General features: G+C 40.2%; 2 protein-coding genes across 6 annotated transcripts in view; one reads left to right on the top strand and one right to left on the bottom strand.

The window, feature by feature from the left end:
- The window catches only part of EHF (ETS homologous factor), a 39,380-nt gene that overhangs the window by 11,537 nt on the left and 9,330 nt on the right, over nt 1–18,513 (top strand). The window contains exons 2-6 of one of the 2 annotated variants that reach the window (XM_073347938.2): nt 5,851–5,950; nt 11,752–11,997; nt 13,568–13,627; nt 16,126–16,194; nt 16,286–16,354. In XM_073347938.2, coding sequence (XP_073204039.1) covers nt 5,854–5,950; nt 11,752–11,997; nt 13,568–13,627; nt 16,126–16,194; nt 16,286–16,354 — 541 coding nt within the window. In that variant the 5' untranslated portion in view covers nt 5,851–5,853. The remainder of the gene's footprint in view (nt 1–5,850; nt 5,951–11,751; nt 11,998–13,567; nt 13,628–16,125; nt 16,195–16,285; nt 16,355–18,513) is intronic. The other variant, XM_073347939.2, reaches the window with a different exon arrangement.
- The window catches only part of APIP (APAF1 interacting protein), a 106,750-nt gene continuing 99,494 nt past the window's right edge, over nt 11,258–18,513 (bottom strand). For 2 of the 4 annotated variants that reach the window (XR_013635936.1, XR_013635937.1), the window contains exons 12-13: nt 16,066–16,144; nt 11,271–11,984 (exon numbers count right to left, since the gene is read on the bottom strand). The gene's annotated coding sequence lies outside the window, so the exon portion shown is untranslated. Of the gene's footprint in view, nt 11,985–16,065; nt 16,145–18,513 lie in introns of all 4 variants that reach the window. The other 2 variants (XR_013635941.1, XR_013635938.1) reach the window with 2 other exon arrangements.

Consider the following 18,513-nt stretch of genomic DNA (forward strand, 5'->3'; position numbering starts at 1 on the left):
TCAGCTATCTCAAAAGAAAGGCTTCTCCCTTTTGGCCAAACCAGGAGGAGCTGCACTGAGCTTGTCTCAGCTGGAAGCAGAGGTACTGGAACAATTTGTATAGTGACAGTGCTGAGAGCCATTGAACCAAACTATAAACCCTGTATATGATGGAAACCACTTCAAGCCAGGGGGTGCTGAAACACCTAGTTCCAGCACCTACGGCTGGAAGCCACTTTTAGACTTTGCACAGTTTGGAATGTCTAAATATTATAGATGACAATTTCCTAACTCAAAATGTGTTTCAGCCAGCACTGGGGAATACCATATGAGACCTTGTCATGGGGGGGAAAAATAACTCAATGGTTTGAGCATTGGCCTGCTAAACCCAGGGTTGTGAGTTCAATCTTTGAGGGGGCCATTTAGGGATCAGGGCAAAAATTGGGGATTGGTCCTGCTTTGAGCAGGTGGTTGGACTAGATGACCTCCTGAGGTCCCTTCCAACCCTGATATTCTATGATTCTATGATAACACACATAGAGGAACTGACCACAGAACTAATAGTTATGTTAGGGAGGGTACAAGTGCTTATAACTGGATTACATTTATAATATGCAAGCAGAATAAAGTCCAGAGTAGTAATATATGTACTTGATGCTTTAATTTCACAAAGCTGAAAACAATTATGAGCCAAATCAGCTGGGAGGAAGAATTTAAACAGAAAAATGTGAATGATAATTGGGAATCATTTAAGAACACCTTACTACATACCCAAAAAGCCACAATTCCACAACTGACGAAGAAGGTTGTGTTCATTAAAAAACTGACCTGTTGTAAAAAATTAAACAAAAATATAATAAATGGAAGAAAGGGGAAATGGATAGTAATTAATATAAATCAGAAGTTAGGAATTGTAGAAAATTGATAAGGGACACAAGGATAAATCTGTGGCCAGCAGAGTTAAGGACAATAAGAAGGAGTTTTAAAAAATATATTAGGGACAAAAAGAATCCTGACAATGGTATTGGTTCATTGCTAGATGGAAATGGTAGAATTATCAGTAATAATGCAGAAAAGGCAGATGTGACCAATAATATTTCTGTTCTATATTTGGTGGAAAAAAGATAATACAGTCTCATCATATGATGATTACATTCTTTCCATTCCACTAGTAGCTCTGATGGATGTTAAACAGAAGCTACTAAAGTTAGACATTTTACATCAGCTAGTCCACATAACTTGCCACCAAGAGTTTTAAAAGAGCTGGCTAAGGAGCTCACTTAACCATTAATTTTGATTTTCAATGAGTCTTGGAGCACTGGGGAAGTTCCAGAAGACTGTTTTAAAAGGTAAACAGGATGATCCAGGTAATTATAAGATTGTCAGCCTGACATTGGTCCTGGGCAAGGTAATAGAGCAGCTGATACAGGACTCAACTAATAATGAACTAAAGGAGAGTAATGTAAGTAATGCAAATCAACATGAGTTTATGGAAAATAAAACCTGTCAAACTAACGTGATATCTTTTTTACAAGTTTGGTTGATAACAGTAATAGTGTTGATGTAATATATATAGACTTCTGTAAGGAGTTTGACTTGGTGCCACGTGACATTTTGATCAAAAAACTAGAGTGATATAAAATTAACATGTTGCACATTAAATGGATTAAAAACTGACTAAATGATAGGTTTGAAAATGTAACTGTAAATTGGGAATCATCATTGAGCTGATCTGTTTCCAGTGGGGTCTTGTAGGGAGTGATTTGTGGCCCTACCCTATTTAACATCTTTAGCAATGACCTGAAAGAAAACAAAATAATCCCTGATAAAGTTTGCAGATGACAGAAAAATTGCAGAAGTGGTAAATAATGAAGAGGACAGGTCACTCAGAGTGATCTGGATTGCTTGGTAAACTGAGCATAAGCAAACCTTGTGCATTTTAATATGACTAAATGAACGTGTATACACTTGAGAACAAATAATGTAGAATGTGGGACTATATCCTGGGAAACAGAGACTCTGAAAAAGATTTGGAGGTGGTGAATAATCAGCTGAACATGAGCTCTCAGTGGAACACTGTGGCCAAAAGAGCTAATGCAATCCTGGAATTCATAAACCAGGGAATCTCGAGTAGGAGTAGAGAGGTTATTTTACTACTGCATTTGGCATTGATGTGACCGCTGCTGGATTACTGTATCCAGTTCTGGTGCTCACAACTCAAGAAGGATGTTGATAAATTGGAGCGGGTTCAGAGAAGAGCCACAAGAATGATTAAAGGATTAGAAAACCTGCCTTAAAGTGATAGACCAGAGGAGATCAATCTATTTCGTTTAACAAATAAACAATTAAGGTGTGACTTGATTACAGTCTATAAGTACCTCCATGGGAAACAAACATTTAAATAAAGGGCTCTTCCTTGCAGCAGAGAAAAATACAATCCAATCCAATGGCTGGAAGTTGCAGGAAGACAAATTCAGACTGGAAATAAGGCATGTATTTTTGACAGTGAGGTTAATTAGCCATTGAAACAATTTACCAAGGGTCTTTGTGGATTCTCCATCACTGACAAGTTTTAAATTAAGATTGGATGCTTTTCTAAAAGCTATGCTCTAGGAAATATGTTGGGGGAAATTCTATGGCCTGTGCTCTACAGGAGATCAGACTAGATGATCATATGGTCCCTTCTGGCCCTAGAATCTATGAATAGCTTACAAGTAGAGTCATAGTTTAATAGTTTCTGTCTAATTTTGCTTAGTTTTGTTTTATTTGTCTTTTGCAGAGGGCATATGGTTAAACAAACAGAAAGCAGTGTGCCTCCTCCCCCTTAGGGCTTCATACCCTCTGATACTTGCTGTTTGCACATAAATTGCATGGTTTACCCCTGACTTATCTCAACTTTGCAACCCTCCCATCCCTACAAAAGGATTTCAGAACCACCACATGGATTAGAATAATTTGAAATTTGCTCAATTTTTTACTGTGCTACTCTCTTCCCCATCGCACTATTTTTCAGCATTATCAATGACACCAAAACATGAACACCCCTGAAAGATTCAGGTCCAAAATTATGAGGACAGTTCACCATCTAGATCTGCAGATTCATTGGAACAAAATGTGAAAATGGGGATCAGAGTCATTCAGATTCAGAGCACAGCTGTGGTATAAAGAAGTAATTTGCATATGGTATGCTCTACAAGGCTCAATGGTTCTTTGTAAATGTGTTTTTCTGAAATGCTGGATCTTATCCATGGTCAGGCAATGACTGGTTAAAACTAAATTACAAACATCAGCTTGGAGTGGTCATATGGTCAAGAAAGAAAAGGAGATTTTAGCAAACTAATTACTTTAGCACCAAGTGCTGAAGTTGAAAACACTTACTGAAGTCAATAGGACTTTTGACCAAGTAAGTCCTTGGGCTTTGGCCTCTAGACTGCACCTGATCCTCCAACTGTGGGTGAAACCAATATTCTGAATCCAAATACCAGAAGCTTTGGGAGAGTTTGGATTAGGTTAGAATCCAGACCCATACCTGTCCAGTCTATCTCCAATGTTCTCTCCCATGTATAATTGTATTCCACAGATAATGTTAGAAAGATGATGCAATTGTTTTGTTTGAAGTAACCCTGTACCAGTGCTACTGTGAAAGCATAGTTTTAAGAAGGTATATATATATTGGTTTGGTTAATTTGAAAAGCAAAATGCTTGCCAATCTGCATACGTTTTAATCTGCACACAAAGTCTGGTGCTTCTGCCTCAACTCTCATAAAATACTTGGTGCTGTAATGAGGTCTGATGTTACTCAGACTTTACTCATACAATGTTTAATGACTATGAAATATTTTCATAAATAATTAAAAATAAGATGACAAAGAACGATGCAGCGGCGTTACTCAGTCAATATGCTCTCAGAGATATGTGCATATATGGATAAATGAATCCATAGCATGTGCTACATAAACCAATCAGTGCTTAAAAGAAACTCCAGATTTTCAATGTTACATAAGATGAAATACTGCATGGGTGGCAAATTATTTTAGAGTCAATTTAATTAAAAGAAAACCTTTCTCCCCCAGGGTAGCAGATAATGTGGCACTGGTGTGTCTTGAGAATCTGAGGCCAAAACCTGTCCTAACTTACTCCGTGCATAAACCTATTGGCTTCAGTGAAGCTGCATGGGGAATAAATCTAGACAAAATTTATTCCATTATTTGGCAGAGGTGTGATATTAGAAGTGTATTATCCAAATCCTGCAGATGTTGTAGATGCAAAGTTCCCTTTATGCAAGATAAAGTCTGACATGTGGATGGTTATGGAACTGCAGATTCATAGGAAACAGAAATGGAAAGCAATTATTATATCATCCAGGGTCCATTCCAGCAGTCCCTTATTCATACAAGTAAGGGCCTTAGACCACCTCCTATCAGGGTAGGATTGTTCTCTATATTACATTTCCTAAGGCTTTGGTATTTAATACAAAATACCAGCAATATTGTACATTATACATATATGTGTTCTTATTGCTCCTGTAATATGTGTATTGGTAATTTTTTAATAAGGATTGTTATCTCATTCAATATACCCACAGTTGAGATACTGTGCAGTGTACTGGACTTTCAATGTTTAGTTTCCTGTTTCAATTATTTATAATGCAAAACTGCAGTGCACTTAATCATATTCACATGCCTATGTGACTTTTAAAGTTATAGTTCTAAAAGACAATGGGGCTCTAAAATCAGAAGACAATTTAGAATAACAAATCAGACCATATTTAACATATATTTAACTAACTTGATAGAAATCAGCTGCCTTTATAAATCCTTAACATGCTACTTTAAAACTCCTCCAAAACATTACAGAATATATGTTTATGAAACAAACTTTTATGCTTTGCATCTTCCAGCCTGAGGTATATAATGTACCATATTAAGAACGCATATCAATGGGGAATTTCCTTACATTCACCATGTGTTCAAATGAATAGCATGTTTTTATATGTTATTACAAAGGGAACATTGCACAACAAATTTATAGCAGACATGAAAGACGCTGTTTTGTATAGCTGCTACAGGCTAGATTTAATTTTTTTTTAAAAAAAAGTCTGTGTGACTCCTTAATAAAATGATATTTTAGAATGGTGTTTTTAAGTAACTCTCTGTCCATGGATAATGGCACCTTTCTCTTCCCATTTCTATTATGTGTCCACCTATTGCTCAAGAGCTTTTAACCTGGACTTCTGAGTTTGCTGTGGTCTGAATCTTATCGTCTGCACATCTGTCAGATAACAGTGGCTTAAAAACACTACCAACATAGGTTAGACAAGAACCTATGCCACGGTGACAAAAACATCCATATACCATTACCTTGTAGGGCTTTATGAATGAAGGATTTTCTGTGCATGTGTCTCTGGAAGTCTGTTACATTCATGATTGAAATTATCAGTTATTCTGAAGTCCAAAATAAAATAGAAAACTAGGTGTTTTTTAAAAATGACAGCAGTCAGAGTTTACCTTGTGAAATTTCATTTAAATAAAAAGAAACCGCTTTGTATTTCACTTCACAAAGCTTGGAGCTCTTCCAGCATTGCTCTGTCAGAAGCCGTGCATTTTCATTCTACTCCATTCCTGATCAGAGATTATTCATTTATGGATGGGTGGCTGTAAAAACTTGCCTCATGCATATGAAAATGGTAATGTTTACCACAAGGAGATTTCATTGCAGCCGAAAAGGGGTTGTGGCAACAAGTTCCTTAGCTGGGCTGTGTCTTCTACAAATGGACTTGGAATTGCTCACTTCACTCTCAATGGAATTTTTTGCCACTTGCTTTGTGGCATATACCCCACTAGCTAAGCAAGCTGTTCGATTCACTTACAGATCATGATTTTGGAAGGAACTGGCAGAATGAGTATCAATTCCAGCAGCAATCTACTCCACCAGCAGCCTTCTTGGACAGATGGATATCCCACATGTAATGGTAGGAGGAATTCAACAATGGTGTATTGTCTATATTTTGGGAAGTGTGTGTGTGTGTGTGGGGGGGAGGCGGGAGGCAGGGACAGGGGTATTATGCCTTTAAATATACGTAGATATGATTTTTGACCTCTGCACTATCCAAACTCCTTTATACTCTATTGGAATTTCACCAAGAGGACGGTGTGCCTAGAAATGATAATAATTTGTGGTTTATTACTGGTTCTTTTTCTTAAAGTGAATTGAGTGCTGATGAAAAGTGCTGGATTGACAGCCCCAAAGTTCCCTCTTCACAGAAGAAGTACAATACTGGCAGCAGCATTGCAAGCTTCACACACACACTGCTCAGACATTATTCTTTGACCTTGACCTGCAGGGACCACTTGAGAAGGGAGTTCAGTTTTCCTGCTCTGGCACAGTATTTGCCTTCTCAGCTCAGACTACTAAAAGACAGACTGACACTGAGGATAGTGATAGGGATTTTTTGTGATATGGAAACCTGTTCAATTCATAATGGACAGAGATGTCCAGTTCCATTTCACATAAGCCACCAAACAGCCATTCTATGGTGAGGGCTTTGGGTCAGTACCAACCCAGTTCAAGCCTAAGCAGTGACTTAGAGCTATACCTCCTGTGCCATTATTTTCTGAATTCTGGATGGTGGTAGAACTGTGCACCTATATATTATATTAGATACACGTTTTAAGATCTTTCATCCCTACCCAATACAATGTCACAGTAGCAGCAGTAAACCTTAAAATCAAGTCAAGCAAGCACCCTATATCACACACTAATCACAGTCCTGTAAAATGCTATAACGAAATGTACAGTGAAGAGTCTCTCATTCAGAACTTAAAGGAGCTCTGTTTCTTTTCTCTGTGTGATTCCTAAATACCTTATAATATATAATAGTGCCCTTGATAAACACACTGGGTTGCCTTTCATTTTGTCTACTAGGATTCATGGTGAAAATCATGTTTGAGTGAGAAGCGCTAGTTTCAGTTTACATGGGATTTTGCAAGCCTAAACTGGTGGATTTTATTTTCAGAGATTTTTACCTTTGCAATCATTCAGGATTCACTTCCAGTTTTGAATTCACATGAGTCTGAAATTCCAAGTCAACCTATATCTTCCTCTCTGCAATTCCCTCCACATGCCCACTCTCCTCTCTCAACAAGAACCCCCCTTTAACCTTTAAAGTCTTCTGGTTTGAGAACTGGTGGCCTGCAAATGTCCTCTCCCCCTTTCTAAGACTGCAGCCTGCAGGGAGACAGGCCAACCACGTTTCTTATGGCCTTCGGAGGGTGCCCAGTGGCTTCTAAATCCCATTGTTACTTTCTGGAGCCCCCAACATAGCAATTAATTCCCCACAATCCTGCAACTGCAAGCTGCAAATGGTTCTGCACCCACAGCAATCTGCTCCTGAGATACCCCTTGTTCTCTGGTAGTGGTAGCTAGGGAAACTTGGGGATTGTATTACTAACATTTCTCACAACCATGTTGGATAGTCTTGTTTTTGGCTAGAATAGGCAATACTGTATCAGTGCCTGGGATGGAAGGCTCATACAGTAAAGATGATTCTTGACAATTTTTTGACTTGCAGAGCAGGAGCTTGAAAATTCCCCCTGCGTTCCCACCTATCAGTCAAATATAGAGCTGGAATTTTAGAATATGGATGACATCTCAAATTTTAAAAATTTGAATTTAAAATTTTAGAAAAAAAAATCACTCAATTTCCCCCCCTTATCTCTCATGACCTCCAGAGTCCAGGACTGAGATATGTGGGGGCTGAAATATGCTGTCCTTAGTATCACCTATTGGCACATCATTCCACTTTGTTTAGCTCAGTATGGCTGGAGCGAACCTTTATTAAGATAGGAGAAGGGGGATTCTCTGTGGGACTTTCTGGCCAATTTAATAATTCTAGCTAACACATAAGCCTTATCTGATTAATAAGCCATCTTTATATAGTGCTGCTTTGCTTTGCCTACACAGAGCTTTTTCATCGAGGTGGCTAAGCAGCCTTGCTCTGGTCCCTTTTTGACTATATATTTGTTTTTGTAGTGTTTTCACCAACATTACAATTTTTAGAAATATATGTAAAAACATCAGTGGCCTGCACCACCATTTTGTGGGCCTTAAAGTTAGGATTCCCGTTCTGTGCTATTATCAGAAATATCTGGTTTTGCTGTGAAATTCTGATAAAGTAAAAAAAGAGCATTTTGCCCACCTTCAGACAGAATTAGAGTTTTATTATTTTTAATTTGAAACTGGCAAAATTTCACACCCCCTCTTTTGGGGATTATTTTTTAACCAGATATAATTTATTCTTATTATAGAAAGCGAATAGAAAGGTATAGTATGTGCTTCTTATATCTTAGCTTTAGATTTTAAGCTTTTTGGAGCAAGGAACTTGATCTCCTCTATTTATGCAAAGTATCTAGCACACTCTTGGTGTTAAATAAATATAAATAATATAAATAGTAATATTTAGTTAAGCAATGAGAATACTGTATCAATGTCGTACATAGACACTGCCACATTTTCAAAGACAGAAACACAACAAATTAATAGAATTCAAGGTCATAAGGGATCACTATGATCACCAAGTCTGCCCTCGGGTACAACACAGGGCATAGAATTTCACCCATTAATTGCTGCATTAAGCCCATATCTTGTAGATGAGCTAGACCAGTGGTTCCCAAACTTGTCCCACTGCTTGTTCAGGGAAAGCCCCTCGCGGGTTGGGCCAATTTGTTTACCTGCCACGTCTGCAGGTTCGGCCGATCGCGGCTCCCAGTGGCTGCAGTTCGCTGCTCCAGGCCAATGGGAGCTGCTGGAAGTGGTGCGGGCCGAGGGACGTACTGGCCGCTGCTTCCAGCAGCTCCCATTGGCCTGGAGCAGCGAACTGTGGCCACTGGGAGCTGCGATCGGCCGAACCTGTGGACGTGGCAGGTAAACAAACTGGTCCGGCCCACCAGGGGCTTTCTGTGCACAAGCGGCGGAACAAGTTTGGGAACCACTGACCTAGAGCAATCTGGCCTTTCCTTATGCTCCCATCTTCCCCTGCTAAAACCTTATTCATATCCTAATGAACTTGACTGCTGAAATCCACACCTACTTGGCATCCCTGCTTCTCAGATTTTTGCCACTCGAGTATTCAAATTATTGCTGCTAAAGTCATCTTCCTCTCCTATTGCTCTAGCCATATGATCCCTCTCTTTGGAGCCGTCTTTTTGGTTTCCTGCTCCTTCTTGCATCAAATTCAGATTCCCTATCCTCATCTCGAAGGCCCTATCTGCATCTGTTCTCATTTCCCACTACTTCCCCTGTGCCCTTTCCAATAATAGTTTGTTTCCTTTCCCCAAGTTTCACCTCATGCTTTTTTTCATACTATAGACTATGTCTGGAACCATCTCATTGTCCTCGTTTTCCAAGCACCGTCTCTTTCCTGCTTCAAATTCTTCCTTCAACCCCACCTCTTCAAGCAGTCCTGGTTTTGTTCTTTTCCGCACGAACAATCCCAACACATCATCCCCTCTCCTGCCTTGTGTGTGCTTGTCCTGGCTTATCTAGGTTGTAAACTCTTTAGGGCAGGAAATATGTCTCTTTCTCAGGGCCAGACTCTGATATGTTTATTCACTGAGTAGTTCCTGACACTGTGAATAGTCTCATTTACAGAAGAGGTTACTGGTCAATGTGAATAAGGTCTGGTGTGTGTGTGTGTAAAGTGCTGTGCAAATTTACAACACTGCATACATATTAATATTAATATTTGTTATTATATATTAGATGTATTACTATACATCACGTAGTTAATATTTTCACCACTACATTGTGCACACTAACTTTTGCACACACAAATCTCAGGATTCCTAAACTGCCAGAGGTAGAAATCAGGCTATGAGTTGCCTCTCATTGAATTACTTTCCATTCGAGTCCTTCTGTCGGAGATTAGACAGCCCACAAGTGGTCAAGTCCGTGCAGGATTGTTGCTCTCCTCCCCGTACCACATGCAGTACTCCCAGCAATCACTCGTGGTGCTTGCACTCGCCTTGGTAAATTAGGACATAGAATCATAGGACTGGAAGGGACCTCAAGAGGTCATCTAGGCACTCAAGGCAGAACTAAGTATTATCTAGACCATCCCTGACAGGTATTTTTCTAACCTGCTCTTAAAAATCCCCAGTGATGGAGATTCCACGACCTCCCTGGGCAATTTATTCCAGTGCTTAACCACCCTGATTGTTAGGAAGTTTTTCCCAATGTCCAGCCTAAACCGCCCTTGCTGCAATTTAAGCCCATTGCTTCTTGTCCTATCCTCAGAGGTTAAGAAGAACAATTTTTTCTCCCTCCTCCTTGTAAAAATCTTTTATGTACTTGAAAACTGTTATCATGTTCCCCCCTCAGTCTTTTCTTCTCCAGACTAAACAAACCCATTTTTTTCAATCTTCCCTCATAGGTCATGTTTTATAGACCTTTAATCATTTTTGTTGCTCTTCTCTGGACTTTTTCCAATTTGTCCACATCTTTCCTGCAATGTGGCGCCCAGAACTGGACACAATACTCTAGTTGAGGCCTAATCAGCGTGGAGCAGAGCGGAAGAATTACTTCTTGTGTCTTGCTTACAACACTCCTGCTAATACATCCCAGAATGATGTTTGCTTTTTTTGCAACAGTGTTACACCGTTGACTCATATTTAGCTTGTGATCCACTATGACCCCCAGATCCCTTTCTGCAGTACTCCTTCCTAGGCAGTCATTTCCCATTTTGTGTGTGTGCAACTGATTATTCCTTCCTAAGTGGAGTACTTTGAATTTGTACTTATTGAATTTCATCCTGTTTACTTCAGACTATTTCTCCAGTTTGTCCAGATCATTTTGAGTTTTAATCCTATCCTCCAAAGCACTTGCAATCCCTCTCAGCTTGGTATCATCTGTAAATATTGACATCTCATTACCCCATTGGCAGGCACAAATCCTTTTTGCGTACTCAGATTCTAGCATTTTTAATGCAAATTACTGTCATGAAAGAACATAACAGAGGCTGTTCTGGAGGATTTGGCCAATCAACAAAGAATTTAGATATTCAGTAAAACCTCTGAGGAACAAATTAGGGAGCCTTGCATATTAAGAGATCTCTTTGAGGTATCTCCAAACACAAGGCATGATTTGTTTCTCTGCCTTGGATGCCAGCTCTGCTATACAGCTGATGTTGGTGGTGGTTATATATGATAGATTTTACTACGTAATAATATACCTTTAAATATACATTTATTTGGTCATTATTGGGCTAAATACTGAAGTTCATATTCAGCATTTGTTCCGTACTTATTCAAGCCAAACTCCCACTCATCTCAAAGGGAGTTTTGCCTAAACAAGAACTGCAGGATTTGGCCCATCATTATTATACATACATCAAAGGTGCCTTTTCCCATGTGGGCGTCAATACATCTATGCTCTAATATTTTTCCCACTGGTAGAGCCTTCCACCCAAGAATATGAAAGCATGTTACAAACATGAATGAATTAATCCCCACAATACCCCAGTAACCTACGTTAGTTTGATTCTTTCCATTTTACAGATCGAGAAGCTGAGTCAAAGAGCACTGAAGTGACTTGCTCAAGGATAATCAGCAAGTTAGTGTTAGGGACTGGAGAGAGAATTAAGATCTGCTGGCTTCCAGTGATGTGCTTTAAGGACTAGACCATGCTTTCTTTCCTGTACACGGTACACAGACATTCTATCTTGGTATTACTGTTGTGTTAACAGATAGAGTAAATTCGTAACATTTCTCTTTCCAGTGCCTGGCAGTTTCTATGGAACTCAGTGGCATGAGATACACCCTCAATACTGGACCAAGTACCAGGTGTGGGAGTGGCTACAGCATTTCCTGGATACCAACCAGCTGGATGCCAACTGCATACCTTTCCAGGACTTTGACATCGATGGCGAACACCTATGCAGCATGACTTTGCACGAATTCACCCAGGCAGCTGGGAGAGCCGGCCAACTTCTTTACAGCAACCTTCAGCACCTAAAATGGAATGGTAAATATACACTAGTGCATGGACAGGACTGCAACCACAATTTTGTGAATTCTGGGTTTGATCTAAGGCCACTTATGTTCCTCAGCCTTGCAGTGACTGAAGCTCTGCTCGTGAGGGGTTTAAGAGTTTCCCAAGAGTGCAACTTCATTGCTGCTGAGCTCCTAAGAGACACAGGATTGAAACTCCTGGTTATCCCCCACTTTACTAAGGTCTTACCTGATCTACAAGACATTAGTCAATTTAGCAGTACTGGGGAAAGACCATGAAAAAAAATGGGATGTTTTATCAATAAAGACAAAGTTTTTCTTTATTAACAAGTAGCCCACATTCTTATATTACAGAAAGGAGCTCTGTAACCCACTGATGCTCAGGAGATTCATAGGTGTGCAGAAATGTAGAACTCCCCTCCGTGCTTTTGAGGCCTCATGTAGCAAGAAGGCAACTCATTCTGTTAAATGACTGAAATAGATGTATGCAGGGTAGTTGTAGCTGTGTTGGTCCCAAGACATTAGAGAGGGTGAAGTAATATCTTTCATTGGACCAACTTCCATTGGTGAGAGAGAAATACATCAACTTAAAGCGGCACCAGCCCCTTCCAGAACAACAGATGCAAAACCTGTAGACATATCTCCGCTCTACAATGATCAACACCCCCCACAATACACCTTTCAAGATCCATGGATCCTACACAGTCCATATCACAACATGCGGCGTACCTCATCCAGTGCACTAAATGCCCCAATAACAACTATGTGGGTGAAACCAGACAATCACTACCCTCTCGAATGAAATGACACAGGAAAATGATAAAAGACAAAAACACCCTATTACCTGTGGGTGAACAAGTCACAAAACACTCACTCTATATCTGACCTATGAGTCCTCATCCACAAAGGAAACCTGCACAACACTTTCAAAAGATGAGCTTGGGAGCTTAACTTCATAATTCTGCTAGACACTAAAAATCATGAACTGAACAGAGACACTGGATTTATGGTTTATTACAACAATCTGTAATCCACTAACCCCTCTTTTTGTCCTATGACTTCTGGGGTGTTAATGGGCCACTCTACCTTGACTGGTCCCTTAGAATACGTGCTAACTACTTATGCCAAACAATCTGTTCCACCTTGCATTTAGCTGTGATGCACAGAGTACCTTTCCCAGAGCTGAAGAAGAGCTCTGTGTGCCTCGAAAGCTTGTCTCTCTCACCCTCTCTCACTCGCTCAACAGAAGTTGGTCCCATAAAAGATATTACCTCACCCGTCTTGTCTCTGAAATAGACGTAGTAAGGTAACAATGATAGACTCTTCCTTCCTTTCTTCTATCCATCCACCAGACACTTCCCATTTCCAGTCATAGCATAGTAATTTAGCAGATTCACACTAAGAAGTTAAATGAGGAGTTCACAGGGTGTGGAAGAGGATGTGTGTGTGTGTATGTGTGTGTGTATGTCCTCATGTCTTTTAAAAATTAGCCCTTTGGTATTGATCCCTGCTTGAAGCCCTATCTTTCCTTTGTGTGCAGTGTGCATAATTACACCTCCCCTCTCCCATGCAATCTCTTGCAGGTCAGTGTGGCAGTGAAATGTACCCATCACATAATGTCGTTGTTAAAACAGAACAAACAGGTGAGTAATAGCAGTTGTTATGGTGTACCAGGTAACTTGACTTTACTTGGGTGTCAATGATCAAGGAAAATAGCTGCTAAGATAAAGTTCATAGTGGATGTTTTAGTAACAGCTTCACTTAAATACCAAAACAAGTCTGTTTTCCAGAGAAGAGGTCATTAAATAATGGTAATGAAATTAAAACTGAGCTTTTAAAAATGTCAGTAAATTCTCTTTACTGAATCTCTGAGGTTTCACATGGTACCAGAAGCACTAGATTGCATAGGGTTACTCAGTTAGGAGACCTCTAAAATGTCACATGTCCAGTGTCTTCATTGCCTTCCTCCAAAGACAGTTTGCACAATTTGTAGTGGCTCATAACTTCCTCCCTGGGGCTTGGTTTCATTGTTAAAAAGAATGACAATGGAACAACACAAAATCAAGCTCAAGTCTTCTCCTCAACTTTGGCCATTTTCAGGGTTCCTTTCCAAGAATGGCTCAGCTCACATTCCAGATCTTCTCTCTACATAGCCACTCTCAAGTCCCTTATATGTGGGTGTGTTAATGAGCCACTGGCATACCTACTTACTATTTCCCAGAAGAATCAACACCAGCTTATAGCGTGGAGTGTTTCAGACAAACACTGACAGCCTATTTCATTCATAGGTCTATTGCCTTTTCCCTGTGGCATAGAATACAGCTAGGCACAGATCAAGGCAGGAATTTAGGGTCTTTGGTATATGTTCCCCTTGGTCAGAGCTGGGTCAGACAGAACAATAAGACACAGGGGTAGAGTAGCAGGTAACCGTCCTGTGTATAGCTACAGGTTGGCTTTCTGCTGGAGGGGAGTTGACTGTATTTGAGTTGGAGAAAGGAAAGGTCTTCTGGATGAGAAAGAAAATATCTCTGAGGAGGAATCCCCAATATCGTTGTGGATCTTGGCCTGATTAAGTCTTAATCCACCCCTCAGTAGAGATACACAAGGTCTTCACAAAGTATTCATCTACAGACTGTGCAAATTTTAAAGCCTTGTGTATTCCCTTTTTTTTTATGGTGGCCACTTCTCCACTATTAAAAACTATTGCTGGATTGCGGCTGGTGCAGTGGGGCTGTGGTGATTCTCTGCTCATTGCCACATGAAAAGCCCAGGTTCAATTATCCAGGCGCAGTCAGTATGTCCATGAGCTGGCAGGGGCTGGGCGTGCAACTTTCTTGAGGATGGGAGAACTTGATATGGCTACAAGCCAGCTCCTTGTGATGAGATAGAAATGAAGTTGGTGGGTTCAGAGGGGAATCCTATCTGGTCCTACTAAGTCAAGGAAGGTTGCCTCAGTGTGGATGCTGGCATAGCTGTAAGCGTGAGGCCAAATAATCCCCACAAGCTTTAGCTGGGTAAGGTTTATTTTCAGAGACAACAGTCGGTGGATCAGATGTCCAAACAAGAAAAGGGTGTGTGCTACTGTAAGAACATGGGCTCAGGATGCCCCAACATGTAGCTATAAGTTTGAATGCCTGCTAAATTCCCATGTCATAAATGTTAACGCAGCCAAACAAGATGATTTAGCTAGTGACTCATTTTCAGTTTCCAATTGCATTAACTTGAAAAAATAAATAAATCCCAAATTTGAGTCTTATGCTTCATTGCCTTTGATTTTGAAAGAGAAAGAAAGACAAACTTAACTTCTCTGGCCTGAAAAGTTGTAATGCAAAAAGCATTATGATTTCACCAGCTGCTGACAAGAAAATCAAATGTGTGCAGGTTATGAGTCTGCTATTATAACATTCCATTGAATTTTCCTTGTATTGTATGGAGCACTATGAGTCTAAGGGTGGCTTTAAAAATCTTCCATATTCATGGGTTATGCATTTTGTGCCCAATAAAATGTCCTTTAGGTTAAGGATATATGTAAGTTTAGCAACAGGCCCTCAGTATGATCCTCAATAGAGATTCTGCATTGGTATCTAATAATATAAAATGGGACCCACATAGAAGATTGAACTTTCAGTTATATCATGTTTTTTTCTATGAACTGATATGTCACCTAACCAAAGGGAGCCCTGGCCTCAGTGAGGGCTTCGGGGAACCACCATAATACAAACAAAGAATAAACCTTAATTTCTTCAATTCTACTAGAATGCTGAATTGTTGAGGATGCAATCATTTCTGTAGCAACAAAGTATAACGTCACACACTTCACTGATGGGTCAGGAAGAGAAACTGATCTTCCATTGGAACACACATAGTTGAAATATTACCTGAGAGAATAGAAAAATTCAGGCCAAGACAAAGTATTTTTAAAAAATAAATATTCTGTATTAACAAATTTGCCCTAGTGTACAAATGGCATGGGTGAATGTAACAGTCTATGGTGTAGCAACTTGCATGTTTTTTTCCCCGTGGTCTTTTATTTGTCACCTTTCTCTTATTCCTACTGGTTCAGTGTCTCATTGTTACTCACCTCACTGCTGCATAGTATTCTTTTACTGATACAGACTTTCCTTTTGGTCCCTATCTTCAGATCCGTCTTTAATGGCCTCCTGGAAAGAAGAGAATTATTTGTATGACAGTGGTTATGGTAGCACAGTAGGTAACTAACATCACAATGCTTCAGGCATTTATAAAGTGTTTTATTGTGGTAAGAGGATGTTAACGTTAAACTTTTTCTTTTTAATCTCCAGAGTTATTGGACAGTAAAACTTTCTGTCGTGAACAGATTTCCACAACTACTACCAGTCACCAGCCTCTTGGTAAGAATCTCTTAATTCTATTGCTGATCATTTGTGTCACACACCCTAGAATTACTGCTATATGAAAGGCTTCTGTTGCAGGTCTGAGTGTAGGTATCCAGTAGTTTTAATCCAAGCAATATTGATGTTGATATTAGTTACTTTAGCGATCCTAACTAAATAGTTATTTGAAAGGTGCACGGCTCTCCTCTCTTTGTCGAGAAAAAAGAACTTCAGATAATCAGTAACCTCAGGGTGACTCCCCATGTCTTTTCCTGACTCAAGGTGGAAGAGACAGTGTTAGAAAGATAAGATGTCCCTATTCTGTCATAACCTGTTGTGTAGTGTGGCTGTGCACAACCTCAGAAGTGCATTTCAGCGGTGAGAAAAGTGATTCATATATATATTCAGGTATCAATGGCCAGATATGGTGTTACATCAGCACAGAGCGGCCATAGGGCAGGCATAAGTATGTCTGGGAACTGCCCCAGAGCAGCGGGTCTTCCCGGACATACTTCCCAGGCAGCTTTCCCACAGCTTCAGTGGATCACCTACTCCAGCCCTATGGTGTCTCTGCACATCATGTCCACAGCATGCCATTTTACCCCTTTGATGGCCTCTTTGCACCTCCTGAGCAGTATAAAGAGGATGTAACAAGAATATAATCTGCCTTTTTGTAGGCAAGTGTGATAGTGGGTGAATGACAGGTGCGTGGGGAGTAGAGAGTGGTAAAAGCATAAATGGGTGGTGGTGGGTGGACACATGAAAATATGGCAAGCATGATTTAGAGGATGGTGTCTTAGTGGCAGCAGTGGGCAGGAAGTGAGGAAAGAGGAGAGAGAGAACTGATGAGAAGAGAAGAAAGGAAGAGTGATTGGAGAATTGGTAGAAGAAGGGAAGAAGAGAGAGAAGGAAGGAGAAAGATGAGAAGAAAAAGTCGATATAGACAAGAAGCAAGGACTCTTGAGGGAACATGGGGAAGAAGGAGAGAAAACATAAGGAAAGAAAAGGGGGAAAAGAGAAAGTAATCCAAAGAGAAACAAATACTGAAAAAGAATCAAAGGTAGAAAAATATCAGGGTGAGAGAGAGAAAGAGAGAAAAGAAAGGTGAAAGAACCGGATATGGGGAAGAGATGGAAAGAAGACATGCAATGGGACTACACTCCTTCCACTGCCACCGCAGCTCCCCACTGAGACTCATGCTGGGTGCTATCCAGTTCATTTGCCCACTGGGCCCTCGTCCTTAAATTCACCTGACACAATTAAAGGGCAGATTACAGTAACAGTATCTGCATAAAGAACAGGAGGACTTGTGGCACCTTAGAGACTAACTAATTTATTAGAGCATAAGCGTGGCCCTCACCTAGAAGCACAGCAAGGCTCGACAAGGTGATGTGCGGTTTAAACAAATGTATTCAGCAATAAATGTTAAAAAACCCCACCAAATCCAATTGCTCTTTCTCTTGCCAATGCCCATTCTCATAAAATGCCTGCCAGCTCTTCAGAGCTTTCTGACAGTGCTGGGAATCAGCAAGATTCTTGGCTTGGTGTGTTTATACGCTGACTTGTTGAGCCTAGAGTTAGGGTGTCTCGCCAAGGGCACAGCCTGTTGTAAAAACTAAATTTGTATATCCCGTAAAGAAGTAGCTCATTCTGAATCATATGCAAATAATGTGAAATCTTTTGTCACAAGTTTTGCAAGGTTGAAACTGCATCATAATTCTTTTCATCTGTCAAGCCCCAGCCTTCTAATGGTGTGTGCTCAGAACAGGGCGCCGTGGAAGAGTAAAGGCAGAATGGGAGGCTGTTTACACAAGTGTAATAAGGAATAAATCACTAAGTAGAAGGCAACTGACTTTCATTGAATAAATTACCAGCTAAGTCGAACACACCAAAGCCATTTTAAGGTAATTTAGGGGATTCTAAAATCAGGTGGTTTTTTTAATAATCGTATTTTTAGGTAAAACTACCCACAAATTAAGGACCTGACCCTGCAGTCCTTAAACAAGACAAAAGTCCCACTGACTTTTGATATACAGTTGACAAGCTCAGTGACTTCGATCAGTGGCTGGTGCTCTCTGAAAGTGGGCAGGCAAGTAAACAGTGGACTCTCTGAAAGTGGGCAGGATATATAAAATGAGCCCAGAGCTGATTTGCAGCTGTAGGTCAAGACCATGCTA

This window comes from Lepidochelys kempii, chromosome 6 (assembly GCF_965140285.1).
Source record: "Lepidochelys kempii isolate rLepKem1 chromosome 6, rLepKem1.hap1, whole genome shotgun sequence".
In the NCBI taxonomy this organism is placed as follows: domain Eukaryota; kingdom Metazoa; phylum Chordata; order Testudines; family Cheloniidae; genus Lepidochelys; species Lepidochelys kempii.